This window comes from Tiliqua scincoides, chromosome 11 (genome assembly GCF_035046505.1).
Source record: "Tiliqua scincoides isolate rTilSci1 chromosome 11, rTilSci1.hap2, whole genome shotgun sequence".
In the NCBI taxonomy this organism is placed as follows: domain Eukaryota; kingdom Metazoa; phylum Chordata; class Lepidosauria; order Squamata; family Scincidae; genus Tiliqua; species Tiliqua scincoides.
In genome coordinates, this window is record NC_089831.1 from 2,232,967 (window position 1) to 2,248,941 (window position 15,975).

Here is a 15,975-nt window from a genome sequence, read left to right on the forward strand (position 1 = left end):
AAATCAGGAGGTTGCACATACACATCATGGCTTGTAACCCGTAATGGATTTTTCCTCCAGAAACTTGTCCAATCCCCTTTTAAAGGCGTCCAGGCCAGTCGCCATCACCACATCCTGTGGCAAAGAGTTCTACCGACCAACCACACGCTGAGTAAAGAAATATATTCTTTTGTCTGTCCTAACTCTCCCAACACTCAATTTTAGTGGATGTCCCCTGGTTCTGGTGTTATGTGAGAGTGTAAAGAGCATCTCCCTATCCACTCTGTCCATCCCCTGCATAATTTTGTATGTCTCAATCATGTCCCCCCTCAGGCGTCTCTTTTCTAGGCTGAAGAGGCCCAAACGCCGTTGTTAGTGTCACCCCCTTTAACTTTATTTAACTATAGAACAGTACAGGTCACCCAACAAATCAGTCACCAACCAAAAACCGGTGGCCAACTTGATGACACTCACACAACTCAATAGGAGTTCTAAGATTAGCTCTGATCCATGGAAATGAGAGCTGACTGAGACTAACACCTGATTGGTTCCCTGCTGTGTCATAATAAAACACCTAGTTAGCTCTCAGAACAATCAGACTCATTGGTCAGTTTTGAGCTATAAAGAAATCCACTTTTTGTTCCATAAGGCAGTTGTGTTTTCCTTTTCTGGTCATTAACTTTTGATAGAAAGCAGATATTTCAGGGTGGTTTGTTTCATTCATTATGCATTAAATTACCCATCAAAGGTACATGATGGTATTATTTGAAAATATGAAGGTTTTCACAATTTTGGCTGTAGTGGTGTTGCACATACCCCCAAGTGTGCCAACTTGTGCAGCCCATGCCCCCAAGCAATGCCACTGGGCCTGCCTGTGGGAGTAGCCCCCTTTGGAGATGGAGGATCTGACTTCCGTATGGGATTGCGCAGTCAATTTATAGCACCCCTTGTCACATTCACAAGTGTGCGTAAGTGTGTGTGTGTAAATGAGAGCTGGTTGTGCTCACTGCCTGGAATGCAGGAGACCTTGCTGGTCACAGGCTGGTTGGAGGTGTCTTCAGAGCCTCCCTTGCCAAGTGAGACATTGATGTGTCGGGTTGATCATCACTCACGGGCAGGGTGACCAGATGTCCTAACTGCAAAAGAGGACAAGGCACCTCAAAATGTAGGACATCCAAGAAAAATGTAGAATACGATAAAATAAAAGCTAAAAACACGCATATATTGATTTCACGTGGTTAATTTAAACACTCTGTTGCTTATTAAATTTAAAATTATACTACATCTAATTTGTTAATTCCAAGAGGGCTCTGCACTGCCTGCTCACAGGGGAAAGGAGGACGTTTAAGTTCTTTTCCAGGACAGGAGGCTAAAAAGAGGACCCCTGCCCACTGGCGGATCTGTCTTGGCATCTGAAGGCGGGGGATGGGCGTGCCCCCTCCCGGTGGCGTAGCTGGAGGGACAAAGCGCTAAGTTTGGCAGGGAGCCTCCCCGGGACGTGCAAGCGGCCCCTCCGTTTTGCACCCCAGCCCGGAACGGCTCCGAAGGGGAGGGGGGACCGCTTGCATTCCCCGAGGAGTCTCCCTGCCAAACTTAGCGCTTTGCCCCCCTAGCTACGCCACCGCCCCCTCCCGGAGGGAAGCCGCCAGATCCGCCCAGGGGAGGGCTGGAAGGAGCGCAGCCCAGCCCTGTCCGAGGAGGAAGCAGCAGTTTCGCTGCGCTCCTCCGCGCCCCGCACCAGGAAGCGGCCGCCCAGGGCAGCAGCAGCAGCAGGAGACCCTCCAGGCGCAGCATGGTAAGCCTCCCCGGGGCTGTCCGTCCGTCCCATCGGGGCTGGAGGTGCCCACCGGGGGCAGCCGATGCCCGAGAGGCGCGGTCCTTGGCGCCCCCTGCAGCCCCCGGAGCGGCTGCCTGCCGTCGGGGCTGCGGCATCGCGCGCCCTGCCGAGTGGGACGCGGGTCCGGCTGCTTCCCACGCCCGAGCGCGCCTCTTCGGGTGGGGGAGGCTCCGGGGGGCGACGGGCGCTTCAGCCGCTGGCGGGGGGGCGATCGGGCGGGGCTCCGGCGCCATCGAGGTCAGTTTCGAGGCTTCTTCCGCAGGTAGAGCCGGGCAGGTGGGCGGAGCGAGCGGGGGGAGGAGGAGGAGGCCGAGGCAGCAGGCGGATCGGGGCCGGAGGGAAGGTGTGTCAGCCCCTTCTCCAAGGCGTGGCTGCCTCCGAGGCCCCCCAAACTAAGGGGCTCCCGGTGCCCTGCAAGCCTCCTTCCTACAGCGCTGGGCTGAGCTGCCTCTGAGTTGTGCTGGAGGAAAACACGCCTTGATCTGTGTGCCTGGGGAGGGGGGTAACCAGTGCCAGCCCAGAGTCTCCTGGCAGCCCCCCCTGACCTGGTGTGGCGCATCACCCTCTGCTCCCTGGACTGGAAAAGGGGGGGGGTGGAGCAAAAAGAGGAAGTGGGGAGGGCTGGAGCGTTGGCACCCCCACCCTACCCTCCTCATTCTCCAACCCAGGGAGCTGGGGCAGAGCAGTGGCACCCCCTGCCAACCTGTATGGGCCAGCCCTAGGGGGTCCCCTCGTTTCCTTTGGCATGCCAACCTCTGGCTAACCTCACATGTGCGTCCCAATGGTTCTAATTCTTGTGTGTGCTGAGAAGAGCCTCAATGTCCTTGGCTCTGGGCCACTGTTTCTCAAACTGGGCCGTGAGCCAATTTCAGGTGGGTCCCTATTCATTTCAGTATTTGATTTTGAGCACTTTAGACTTGATGCTACCCTGGTCTGTGATTGCATTTGGGGAAATGTTACAGGCCTGTGCTTTGAACAAGCCACTACGCATATTCTTTGAACAGTGACAGTCAATGGGACTTACTCCTGGGTAAGTGTGGGTAGGATTGCAGCCTAGGATTGTTAAAAATTGTCCTGCTTGAAGATGTCACTTCCGGTCATGACATCACTTCTGGTGGTTCCTGACAGGTTCTCATTCTAAAAAGTGGGTCCCAGTGCTAAGTGTGTGAGAACGACTGCTCTAGGCCACCTCCTTGGTGCCAGAGATTCCTTCTGTAAACATGGAGGCCTGAGGCTGCTTGAAGGGGAGGGATTGGTCCCATGAGCCTGCTGCTGGTGCAGGGCCCTGAGTCTTTCCCTGGAGTGGACCTGAGCCAAGCAGCCTCTCCGAGAGCCTCCATCCCTGGCTGTTGGAATAACTGCAGCTTCTTCAAGGAGGAGTGTGCTCAGAGGCTGTGGGGAGGTGCCTAGAAGGGGTTAACCCCAGGGCTGCCCTGATCCAGGCTCTCTGTCTCCTGGCATCTCTGGGCCTGGGCTGCAGGAGATGGCTGCTGTTATTTCCAGGCCTGAGTGTGTGGGATGCTCCTCTGAGAGGGAACTCATGAAGCTCCTGGTCTCCTAGGCACCTTTGCCAGAGAGTTCGAGGACTGAGGGGGCTACCTCTTGCTTTTTCTGAATGATTGAGGGTATCTGAACCGCAGGTTTTTCTTGGAAAGCAGAACCCCAGAGCCTCCTTGCACAACCCAGATCCTGCTGCTGTTTCTTCCCTTCTTCTTGTACTTCCTGAATTCTCTGGAACCAGCATTGAGGGTGGAGGAACCCAGGCTGCATGTGTTTTTCAACTAGATGCTAGCAGGATATGACTATCACTAGTAGGCCTCTAGCATGCTTCTCGCTCGATTCATAAACAGATGATGGACATGGTGTTGAACTTGCATCAGAGTGCAGTAAGCACAGAAAATGGTGTCTGACATACATGCATGGAGGCCGCTGGTTTAATACCTTCAAGCTTGAAGGAAAAGTTGCGAGCGTGCTAGATGCTAAAAAACATATGTGACCTTAGCGTGCTGGGAGGAGATTTACTCTCCAGCTCTGCTAGCTGAAAAACATATGCAACCCCAGCCTGATATTTGTGGGCAAGAGCACCCGCCCAATGTTAATATGGAGGGGGGCAGTTTGTTGAGGAGGGTTGTTTAATCCCACCTGTGCTACCAGGAAGGTTCCAGCCAAGACTCCCCTTTGAGTTTTGAGCCTGATCAAGGAGATCAAGGTGAGGTTCAACCCCCACCTGCTGATTGTTCCCCCGCGAGAGCACCCCGTCTTCTGCTTCTCAATCTCTAACTATAATGTTTACGGTGCAGGCCATTGGAGTTCCAAACACCTCTTTTTCCCAGGAACACATCACAGCTCACGAGCTTGGGGTCTGGTAATGTTCTGTTACTTGCCTCCCTGCTCTTCCTCTTCCAAGCGCAGCCAAGAAATCTTTGACTCTGGTCTCTGTTGCTCCCCCCCGGGGGGGGCAAACCCTCAGTATTGGTTTCCTACCCAGAAATTGTGTACATCTTAATGCTTTCATAAAAGAGATTAATTTTAAGTTTATTTTAGGAGTTAGTAATTGGACCTTTGGGTGAAGATTTCAGGCAAAGGCTGGACTGCCCCCTATTGGGGATGTTATCACAGTCACCCACACTGAAGCAGGGGGTTGGGTTAGATGACCACCAAGGTTCCTTCCAACTCTTGCATTCTGTCACCGAGCTCTAATACTTAAATTCACCTGCTGAAGAACAAAGTAAATTATGCTGTAAGATTCCTAGAAGAGGACTAATTAAGCCCAACATGCATTAAAAAATATAGGAATCACCATGGATCACCCCATTTTTTTTCAACAAGTCACACAAAACTGACTCAAAGCCTTGATGGATGGTTGTGCAGTTGCTGAGCTTGGCAGGCATGGCCTTACAGCTGCTGGACTTGGACGGGACTTTGGCTGGCATGTCCTTCCCTGCCGTAGGGCAGAGGTGCCCTTGGCACTTTCAGGAGGCGCTGTGTACAGCTGCAACTCTCATCCCTTTTGGGGAGCTTGTTCTCCACTTTCCATGGCAACCAAAAGTAGGCAGCAGTCTGTCATACCCCCCCCATTACCTTCAAGAATGGGCCCCAGGTGATTCCCGCCCCCCACTGCCAAATCTTAATCTAGGCACAGCTTTGGTGTGCGTGTGTCTTACTGCTCACAATTTCCGCTTGCAAAGGAAAGAACAAAGAGTCTCTGTGTGTGCTCAGTATGCCTATCTCCAGCACCTTCTGGTACATGTTAAAGAGGCCTAGCTCTGGCTGCTGGAAGGAATTTTCAGGAAGTCCACTTGTTCCTCAACTCCCCCCACCAGCTGGTGACTTCAGATCCTCTGAGCACACATGCTTCAGATCTGTGACTGCTGGGTGATGACACTTCTGCTTAGTAGAGCCTGACCATCCATGAACTTGAGTGTTTTGGCTCCCAGGGTAGAATCTGGAGAATGGAAGGGCCGCTGAGAGTGTAGGAGCTAGTCAGTCCTGTTCTAGCCAACCTCTCTCCTGGAGAGTTCACTATAGTAGCAAGAGTGGTAGATGATGGCCAATGTTGGGCTGGGGGGGGAGGGCAACATCTGGTGCATGTTGGTTGCTGGGATTCATGAAAAGACTGGACCAATGTGTGGACCTTGGTCTGATCCAGTGGGACATATTGTCAATTTGATGGCCCCTCAGGAGTCTGGGGCTTATCTAATTTTAAAAGCAGACCCACAACACTGAAATTGGGCTGCCCCGTTGGCATAGCTAGAGGGGTGGAATTGCGGGGAGCCTCACCACGGCATGCAAGTGGCCCCCTCTGGAGCCATTCTGGGGGGGTGGGAGCAAAACGGAGGCATGAATGACTCCGAGGGGGAGGGGGCCACTTGCACTCTGCGGTGAGGCTCCCTGCAAAACATAGTGCTTTGCACCCCCCTCTCGCTATGCCACTGACCTGCCCTTGTGTCATGGTGTGACATTAGTGGAAATCTGGTGTATTCTTTGCACTATCAGGTGAACTGGCTAAAAGCTAAAAAAAAAGCAGCAATGTTTAGGGACTCATCCCCCGCAAAGCGCACCACAAGCTTGCACAGTAAAGCCTCATCTGTCCCAACTCTTCTTGCTTGCATGCTTGTTGGGGTTTCCTGTGGGCCCCTGTCGAAGACCATATTTATGTGTAAATTAGTATCTGTCCGTCCCAAAAGGTTCCTTCGAGGTGGTAAACAACAATCTAACGAACCAAAACAAATCAATATAATGCTAACATGTGGGAGGAGTTGTTTAAGCCCAGCAGAAAAAAACTGTCTTCACCAAACACCCTCGGGGGAGGGAAGACAAAATTCCCAGGGCAGAGTGCCGTAATGGAGAAAGCTCTTGCGTCTGCCTTTCCCCCCAACCCCTCAGCGTTGGTGCCATATGGAAGATAAGAGCCTCTGAAGATGACCTCAGTGCATGGGCAGGTGAACATTCCAAAACGATGAGCCTCTTGAAGCCACACAGTTGTCTGGAAGAAAAGGGTGAAATAAGGACACCTGATTCTGTTATGTGAATGTACATGGCAGCCCTTCCAGAGCAGCAATTTTCAACCAGTGTGCACGTTGGTGTGCCATGAAAGGTCTGCAGGTGTGTCATGGGAGTTTGGAGCCCAGAGGTTTAAAATAGCTGAAAAACTAATTTCAGCTTCTGGATTCTGCGGCTCTGTTTCTGGGTCAGCAGTCTGTAGTAACAAATTGTCCTTCTTCCTCTCTTGGCAGAGGAATTTGTTACTACAGACAGTTGCCCTAGAATCAGAGCCACAGAACCTGGAAAAATCTCCTGGAAGCTGGAAGTGACATCATAAGACCAGAGAGAAGACTGTAGAGGTCGGTGTGCAATAAAAAGAAAAATGCTGAAAATTGCTGGTCTAGAGGATTGTGCTCTGGGAGAAGAGACGTTTTACAGCTGTTCCAGTAAAGGGTATCCTTCCCAGGCAGCCCTCCTGCCAGCAGTGCACACCTGACCTGAGTCTTGCCTTGCCTGAGATGCTCACTGCAGGGTGGCAACTGCCAAGAGTGGTTCTGCTGGTTCTGCTGGGAGATGCCTGGCATATTTTACTCACCCTGTGGAATGTGGTGTCTGTGTGTGCGTCACTCCAGTTCAGGACTTGCCCAGGACCTCTTTGTTTTGATCTCCCCCTTTCTTCCTGCTCTAGTGGCTGCACAACACACCTGGCAGCTCTTGCCCTTGCCCCCAGAAGCACCACCACCTTGAGAGCTGGAGGCAAAGGTGGGAGAGTGTTATGTGTGTGTGTGGGGGGGGGGGGGAATGTCCTTGCATCTGGGATATGGAGTCCTCTGGCTCCAGGTTAAAGGTCTGTGTTCAGAACTTGGCAACACCAAATCTGAAACAGGAGGTCGCTGTCCCTAAACCTCAGGAGGTTTTATCTCTGTTGCAAAATTCCACCATTAGAACCCATCCTGGTTGTCGCCGGGAAGTAAAGCCTGTTTCTAAAAAGCTTCCTGCTGGGAACACTTGAACATGAAGTCTCGGGACCTCTTTGGAGCCATCCAGATTTGCCTCTCAATCAAATTGGGTACCAAGAGGAAGGCAGCGCTGGGGGGAGGGGGGCAGAACTCGGGGTCTAATTTCTCCAATGTTTTTCTGTCCTCTAAATTTTGTTGTCTTGACACAAACTATGCACACAGCCAGCAGAAATGCAAGCCTGGCCACTGTCTGAGCTCAGCCCCTGTTGTCTGACTCAATGAGTCAATCCCACTTCTCCTCAGGTCTCTCTTCAAAGAGCAATAATTCCCAAATGATGTCCTGAAAGAGATTCAGTTTGGCTCCTGTGGGCCAAAAGGGTGTCTGTGTTTGCTCCTTTCATTAGCTTCTTTTGGTGGCAAGTCATTCCTACATTTCCGTAATAGGGTGATTGAACCATTCAGTTACCCAAGATGCAGAGACTCGCTGGAGTGCTTGGCTCTTAGGAGGCAGTTTGTTGCCTCTCTGCAGGAGTCACTGTTTTAGCCTTGTGTTGACAGTCAGGAGGCACACCTCAGTCAGTGATTCTTACAGAAATAGATAAGACATTCTTCTGGAACAGGAGAATATTGTAACCCCCTTGGGGCAGGGACCTGTGTCTCCTTCCCCTTCTCCTTGCGTTTATGATGCTCTGTCAAACGCCGTGTAACTAGATGCACTAGAGAAATAATACACTTAAAAACGGACATTGAATTTCATTGAAGGCAAATGGGGTCCCCTCTTTTAAAATGACTTTGGATAGAGCTGCGTGGAAGGGAGTATTCATTTTTCTCCTGGAAGAATCTTTTAGATGGAACCCACCTTTGGATCCGCATCTGGTCAAACAAATGTGTCCTCTGCAGAAATTACTGGACTCTGACATGGTGGTGAAGAGGCAAATGAATACATTGGACTTTGTTGCAGCACTCCTGTCAGCACAGCTTGATGTGCCAAGAGGCTGTCCTTAAGTGTGCTAATTCTCTAAGACCAGCCTTTGAGCTTTGTGCTCCAGCCTCCTGATCTGGCGAAGGTGGCTGGCAGATGGAGAGCTTCCTTGAATAGGCAGGAGGGAGATTCATGGGTTGGGGGTGAAGGTCTGGGTCCAGATGGGTGGAAGTCTTGTTCTCTCTTTTCTCCCCCATCCCACCAGTATTTGGATGCTTTCTGAAGGAATGAATCTTCCTTAGGACTTCCTGCAGGCAAATCAAAGCAGCTGCTGTTATCACTGTGCACACCTTTCCTCTCTACTATAGCCAGCCAGGGAGTTGATGACCCTTTGGGTCCAACTCTATGACTCTCTCTTTTCCTTGAAATCCTTTCTTTGGCTACTTGAGTACCTTGTTGCATGTCTTGAGCACCAGGCTGACTTCAGGCAGCCGACTGGTGGTGGGTGCCCACTTCTGCCTGCCGTCTTGCCTCCACTGCTGCTGTTCCTTCTCACAGCCTCTGAAGTAGAAGCTGAAAAGGGGGAGGGAGCAGGAGATGAAGTGTGGAAGAGAGGAGAGTGGTGGGCTAGAGTGTCAGGCAATCCAGGGAGCAGGAGGAACAGAGCCTAGTGCATCACAAAATAGTGGGGGGGGAGCATTCGGCATGTCACCTCGGACACCAGAAGGTCTTGGGGTGGCCTTGTATGCTCCCTTTCAAAAATGGTCTTATGGCAGTGATTTTCAACATGTTTCTTCTTATAGCACACTAACTTTTGTTAGTTTTGTGATGTCACTTCCCGCTTCTGGGAGACTGTTCGGGGTGGAAGAAGAGGGACAGTTTGTTACTACAGACAATTGCCCTGGAAACAGAGGCTTTTGTTTCTTTCTGTAAGGCTTGTCCAGAGGAGCGTTCCATTGGAGAGGTGTCCCGTCTTAGTGTTTTCTGCCTCAGAGAACAAATAGCGCTTTGCGTCTCTCAGCCCCTCCTAAGCCCGTTTTCTTCTCTCCGCAGGAGGGTGGTGGCGTAAGTGGCCCCGGCATGGGGAACGAACGGATGAAAAACCTCCAGAGCGAGGTGGAGGGTGTCAAGAACATCATGACGCAGAACGTGGAGCGGATCCTGGCAAGGGGTGAGAATCTCGACCACCTGCGCAACAAGACGGAGGACCTGGAAGCCACGGTGAGCTCTGAGACCCAGCCAGAGTGCGACGGTGGTTCTCGAGTGAGGGGTGGGCCTCGCTAAATGCCGAGGAAGGGCAAACGTAGTGCTTTGGAGAGGAGGGCAGAATACTAGTCCAGCGGCCAGGAAGAATCTGCTGCCTCTTCTTCCCCCCAAGCGAGAGACGTGGAGGTGATAATTTACAACCAGCTCTGCAAGTTGTTCTCTCGTCTGGAGGGCCCATTAGATACTCCGGAAAACTACAGCAACTCTTTCTTAGCCTGGAGAAACCGGCCCTGAGCTTGAGAGCCTCTCCTGAGAGGAGGGACTGAGTAAAGGGAGGTATGTCTCTCTCTCGGGGCCACAACGATAGGAGGGGTTGGAGCTCAGTGGGTGGTCCCTGGCTTCGCCTCCAACTAGAAGCAAGTACTCAGGTGATATTTCTGTCTGCCTGGGACCCTGGAGAGCCAGTCTGTGTGAGATGATACTGACTGCGGGTGCGATGGGGTGGCGGCTGTGGTCTCGCCTGGGATAAGGCAGCTTCGGGTTTCAATATCCCTGACTTTCCAGTGAACAATATAATTAGTATTTTCTTTTTCTTGATATGCAGGTAGGACCTTGGTAACCGTGGGAGATAGGTTTGTGGACCCCTCTGTGGATACCGAACCAACGGTCTTCCGGTTGCATCCAGAGGTATTCTGAGGTGCAGGGAGGCTGCAGAGCCTCCCTGTGCCTCTGAGAGGCACTTTCAGTTTCTCGGGAAACCATAAGTGCCTCTCACAGGTCTTCTGAGGCATGAGGAGGTCACAAGCAGCCTCCCTGCACCTCAGAACACCTCCAGACCTTTTGAGCTGCACTTGGGCTGGCGCAAGTCCCTTGTGCTGGCCCAGGAGGGTCACAAACGTGTCCTAGGGAGTTGGCAAGGCCCGCACGCAGAGGTGTGCCGGCCTGCAGCGGCTGGAATAAGCCGCCGTGCTGATGGAGGCTCCGAGTCTTGCTTCAGCTGAGCTTGGCCAACAAAAGACTCTGGGGTGCGCGAGGAGGAGGTGAGGAGGAGGCGGGCAGGTGGTGGGCAACTCCGGGGCTGGTGGGTGAGGGGCAGGAGGTGGGGCTGGGACCCAGCAGCTATGCCAGTTACGTCAGATCCCAACCTCTGTTCTGGGGGAGCTCGGAATGACTTGAAGCCGCTCCGCTGTCCTCGGACATGTGCCACCTCAGGAGGTGGTGCAAGTCTGAGGAGACCGATAGGGGCCAAGGTGCCTTACCCAGGGATAAGGGGAAACTTTCCCCTTACCTCTGGTTGAGCCACTTCGGGCCTCTATGTGCCCTTAGTCTGATAAAATCTAGAGGTGTATGCCCAGTTGTGCCAGATGGAGCCCGAGGATCTGCTTGAGGTCTGCACAGTTTGGTGTTCCCTTTGACTTGCAGTGGCTGTCTCAGGTTTTGGGCGAAGGAGGAACAGAACAAAGAATCTTCTGCAGGGAATGGCTGTACCACTTGCTACAGCCCCTTCTTACTTACCAGCGAGTTGTAAATAACGTGCATTTCTTTTGAAACATTTTCCCATCTCTCAACCATCTTGCAGACTCAAAGCTGCTCCATAATTGGTGGCTGCATCGCATGCCCTGGTTCTGTTTCTTGTGTCAGCTGGTGTCTTCCTTGAGTGTCACCTCTGCCCCTAAGTAACCACAACTGAAGGTTCAGAGCCAATCAAACACACAGCTGCCTTATGTGCACTCCTGGGCAGCCACCTTGGCAGGGCTGACAGCCTCCATGTATCAAGGAGAGGGTCTTGTGCCTCTCTCCACGCAACTGAGCTTCTGTCCAGTCTGTTCTGAATGCAGACGTGTTTGCCTGCCTTGCACTGCTTCTTCCTGGTATAAGTTTCCTGACATCTCTTAGCTGGAAATGTCTCCCCTCCTCCAAGCAAGGTCCGACTCATCATTTCTAGACTCTTGGTTGTCCAAGTCAGCCATGTGACCAGAGTCTGGGATTGGGGGGGGGGGGGGGCTGAAGAGACAGAGAATAGCCCTCTGAACCACAGGCATACAAGCCCAGACTGGGCAGAGCTGTTTGCTGAACAGCTGATGAAGACTGAGTAAGCCCTGCATGGCAGCTTGGCCACGCTCTGCCCTTTGTTCTGCACTGGTGTTTATGACCACAGAACCAATTCCTTGGTGTGCTGCCAGCCTGACTATGAGGCCAGGTGAGATGGGTGACATGAGCAGCAGATTGCTGGGGATGGGAGGGGGCGGTGGATTTGGGGTGGCCTTCACCCCAAGTCTGCTGCCCCTGCAAACCAAGCTGTGCCAATCTGCTTCCACTTCCCTCCCCACTCATCTTGCCTCTTCCTTGTGCCACCCTTTAAAACATGGCTCTTTCCATGTGAAGAAGGGGCAGAGGGCAGCCCCCTATCTGGCTCCTGGCTGTGGCCCCCTTAAAGTAACAGGGCAGGCTGGGTTTTTGTAGCACAACTGGCACTTTCTGTTTCAACTTGACCCATTTCTGTCCGGTCCACAGGTGCACACATTTGGTCCCTGTTGTGTATATGCAACGTTGGGCAGAAATGGCTTAAAAGAGTGTCCAGGAAGGGGGTGCAAGACAACACTGCAGTTTTTTGTTGGTTGGTTTTTTTGGTGCTGCCGCCACAGCCACCAGTGTCTCCCAGGGAGCTCCCTTCCTCCCTGTGTGGCAGCCTCTGCTGCAGGCCAGGGTGTGTGGCTCCCTCAGTCCACCCCTCCATCCACTCTCCTCTGCATTTGCCTCTTCATTTATCTTACTCTCCTTCCCTTCGATGTGTCCTGTGCTTCCCTCGGCCTCTCTCCTCCGCCGATGCCCCTATTGGCTGTCCCAGCTGCTGCTTGGGACTCCCTTACTCAGGGTCCCTATTTCCCTGACATCCTCCATCCTACTCCTGGCTCCCCCTCCCTCCCCTTCCCCATGCCTGTCCACCCTGCTTGAAATTTTCTCTGTCTCTTCCACCTGCATGTCCTCCAGTCTGCTCTGATCTCCCCTGGGTGCACATCAGCACTTGTGGCTGCTTGGAAGCAAGTCCAAACATTGAAAATCACTTCTCTAACTCACAAAACTAATGAAATCCAGAAGTGGGCTAGGAGAGAAGCACTCAGTTCCATCTCTGCTGAAACAGGAGGATGCCTGATGCTTGCTGGATATCAAAATTTGCTTCTTCTTTTCTTTTCTTTTTAAAGCAAGCCACCCTGAGCTGCCTTGTTTGCAATGTGCAATATCACAAAGCATTCCTTAGGAATTAAATCCTAAAACTTAAGCCCAAGTCATAATTTATAGACTTGGCTGCCGCAAGATGTGATGATGGTAACTAGTTTAGACAGCCTTTTAAAAGGCTAGACAAATAAATGGAAAAGGGCAGGTCGATCAATGGCTATAAACCATGATTGCTCAATAGAACCTCCAGGTGCTGAGGCACTGTACCCTACCAGGTGCTGGACACAAGCCACAAAGAAGGGCTGTGGCCTTTATGCTTATGCCCTGTGTTCCGAAGCATAAGAACATAAGAACAGCTCCACTGGATCAAGCCATAGGCCCATCTAGTCCAGCTTCCTGTATCTCACAGTGGCCCACCAAATGCCCCAGGGAGCACACAAAACAACCAGAGACCTGCATCCTGGTACCCTCCCTTGCATCTGGCATTCTGACCTAGCCCATTTCTAAAATCAGGAGGTTGTACATACACATCATGGCTTGTAACCCATGATGGCTTTTTCCTCCAGAAACTTGTCCAATCCCCTTTTAAAAGCATCTAGGCCAGATGCCATCACCACATGCTGTGGCAAGGAGTTCCACAAACCAACCACAAGCATCTGTCTGGCAACTGTGGGATTAGAGGTACCTGTAAGCCAGCAAAGCAGTGTTTTTTACCTTGAATTGGCATTGGGTTCAAATGCTGCTTTTGAAATGCTGTCTTTAAAAGAATGGTTGATTTTTTTATAACAGGCAAGAGAAGATAAGGTAAGATAAGGGAAAGAAATAAAAAGTAGAAAATTAATATGGGGAGAGAGGGAAGGAGACAGATCAAAGGGGGACAGGATGGACAAAAAGCAGAAGCCCCATTATGGGGAAACAGGACCAAGATGGAAAAGCGAAGGCCAATGGGAGGGTGTGTCAGGGTACAATTTAGGGGGGGAGGGAGAGTGGGTGGGTTTAAGGATTTTGGTGGGGATTGCAATGTATGAAACTTGGCACTGGTTGGGCAGGGCCATCTTAACCTTTGTGCCAAACAGCAAAATGGCTTGGGCTTGCCCTGCCTTGATGTTGAGAAGATGCAAGACCTCTGACTCTGGAGTACCCCTCATTCCTTGTTGTGAAGCCGTCATCACGGCTGCTGGTGACTGTCACGTCTAGCAATTCTGAATTCCATAGACTGACTGTGCATGCTGGGAAGGACTTCATACTGCCTGTCCTGAATACCTCCTGGTTGGCAAGGCTCATTGCCAGAGGTTCACCCAAGAGCTCTCCACTCCCAGTATGCCTCTCCACTCCCAGGCTGACACTGAACATCTCTCTCTCTCTCTCTCTCCCCCCCTCCCTGCAGTCGGAGCACTTCAAGACAACCTCACAGAAGGTGGCCCGCAAGTACTGGTGGAAGAACGTCAAGATGATCGCCATCATCTGCATCATCGTTGCAATCATCATCCTCTTCATCATCCTCTTCGCCACTGGGGTCATCCCCACCTCATAGTCTCCAGCCTGCTGTGGATGTTCTCTTCTCAGCCCCCCTTGTCTCCCACACCACCTCCTCCCATTAATAGCTGAAATCTGGAACCGAATCACAGGATGCTTGGCCAAGTGTGGTAGCCCTGGGATCTCTGGTGCTTCCGGAGGATGACCACTTCCAACCTGCCACTATGCTATCTGGAGGGGAGCCCAGCCGCCTCCCCTACTGTCCCTCTCCCCAGTTTAGGGCAGTGAGAATCTCTGCCCCTTCCTTTAGTCGCCAGGAAGTCAGTTCCCTCACACCTGCAGCTGTGTCCGAAGCTCCCTGGGCCTCCTTGACCCCTAGACCCACAGACTCTGGTGCAAGCTGCTGCTCTTGTTTCAATTCCTGTTTGGGTCTAGCAGCTGCTCAGCTCTCTTTGCTCCCCACCCACCAGCATATCTAGAGTCTGATGCTGTAAGTGCCTTAATCTTCTACTCCAAAGATCAAGCCTCTGTCACTGCATTTTAGGGGTCCTCCTCCAGTCCCTTCCACCTGGAGCACATGCTGGGATCCATCCCTGTGTAGTCACTGAAAGTGCCAAAGAAGGATCCTAGCTAGCTTCTGATTGGCCACATGGATTCTGGGCACTCCACCCCTTCCAGAAGGCCTGTGCACACAGATCCAGTGCCTTCCATTTTGGGGGGGGGGGGATATTCTCTGTTGAGAGCTTTCCTAATGTTAGAAGGACCATGCATCCCTTTAAAACCAGAAGGGCATTAATGAGATGTACCTGTGCTGTTGAGGCTCCCATGAACACTCCAGGGGGAAAGGATGTCTGTGCCTGATCTCCTTTTTAAAATATAGGTATTCCCCCCCCCCCATATCTGCAGCTCTGCCATCCACAGTTTCAGTTATCTGTGATTCCTGTGAATCAGTTATCTGTGATTCCTGCAGATACTGGGGGACCACTTTAAAAGTGTGTAGGAAGTTGTTGTTTTTTTAAAAGCCCCAGATAGCTTTTGAGGGCTCAGACTAGTCTTCCGAGCTCCCCGCAGCCTCTTCTGGGTTGCGCAGAGGCATCATGAGCCTGGGCAAAGAGAAGGGTCTCCATGTGACCTGGAAGAGGCTGCAGGGAGTTCAGAAGATGGCCTGGAGTCCACAAAATGCAGCCGTTTCACTGCACAATGGTAGGGGAAGCTATCTGGGGCTTTTAAAAAAACTTCCTACACGTTGTTAAAGTGGTCCCCCAATATCTGCAGATACACAGGATCTGCGGGGGGGGGGGGGGGTTCCAGAATGGAACCCCTGCAGATAGGGGGACACTTGTACTAAACTGTGGGAGAGGTAGTTTTGCTTCCTTTTTCAAAGATGCTCTCAGCTTCTGCTTTCTCCCCAGTTTTGGAGCTCAGGCCCCATGTCTTGGTCTCTCAATACTGGCAAGACAGGGGTCTTCCTCCAAGACCAAGACTGCCTGCCTGGTCAGGCTGGTGCCACCTTTGCGCCCCCCCCCCCAACCTATCTGCCACTCCCCTTTGATTTGTGCTGACTCTCCCACCTTTCCCGATCAAGTGCCTCTGATTTTTAGGGGGTCTTCTCCCCACATGGATGCCTCTTCCTTTTCACCTACAGATTTTCTAGCTGTAATGAAAAGTTAATTCACTGTTAAATCAGATTCCTGGCTAATACAGAGATCTGTATTGAAGAAACTTTGCTTGTGGCTCTCGTTTTGTAGCACTCAGTTTGGCCTTGTGTCTAATAAGAGCCCTTTTTCCTCCATGCGCAAAGCCCATCCTATATGTTATGTCAGGTCTGTGGTGATGCATGAATTGCCCTGGGGGTGGAAGTGAGAGGATGGGCACTGGGGCTGCTTCCATTGGCCAGAGGCAGCTGCCAGTCAGTGTCCACTTGGCCTAGATCA

At 51.9% G+C, this 15,975-nt stretch overlaps 1 protein-coding gene across 1 annotated transcript; it reads left to right on the forward strand.

Moving 5' to 3' along the window:
* The first annotated feature begins 1,660 nt into the window (after positions 1-1,660).
* VAMP8 (vesicle associated membrane protein 8) lies at positions 1,661-15,763 on the forward strand. Its single transcript, XM_066639476.1, has 3 exons — positions 1,661-1,774; positions 9,236-9,403; positions 13,953-15,763. The coding sequence occupies exons 1-3, from the start codon at positions 1,772-1,774 to the stop codon at positions 14,097-14,099; spliced, it is 318 nt and encodes a 105-aa protein (XP_066495573.1). The 5' UTR covers positions 1,661-1,771; the 3' UTR covers positions 14,100-15,763.
* Positions 15,764-15,975: the final 212 nt, after the last annotated feature.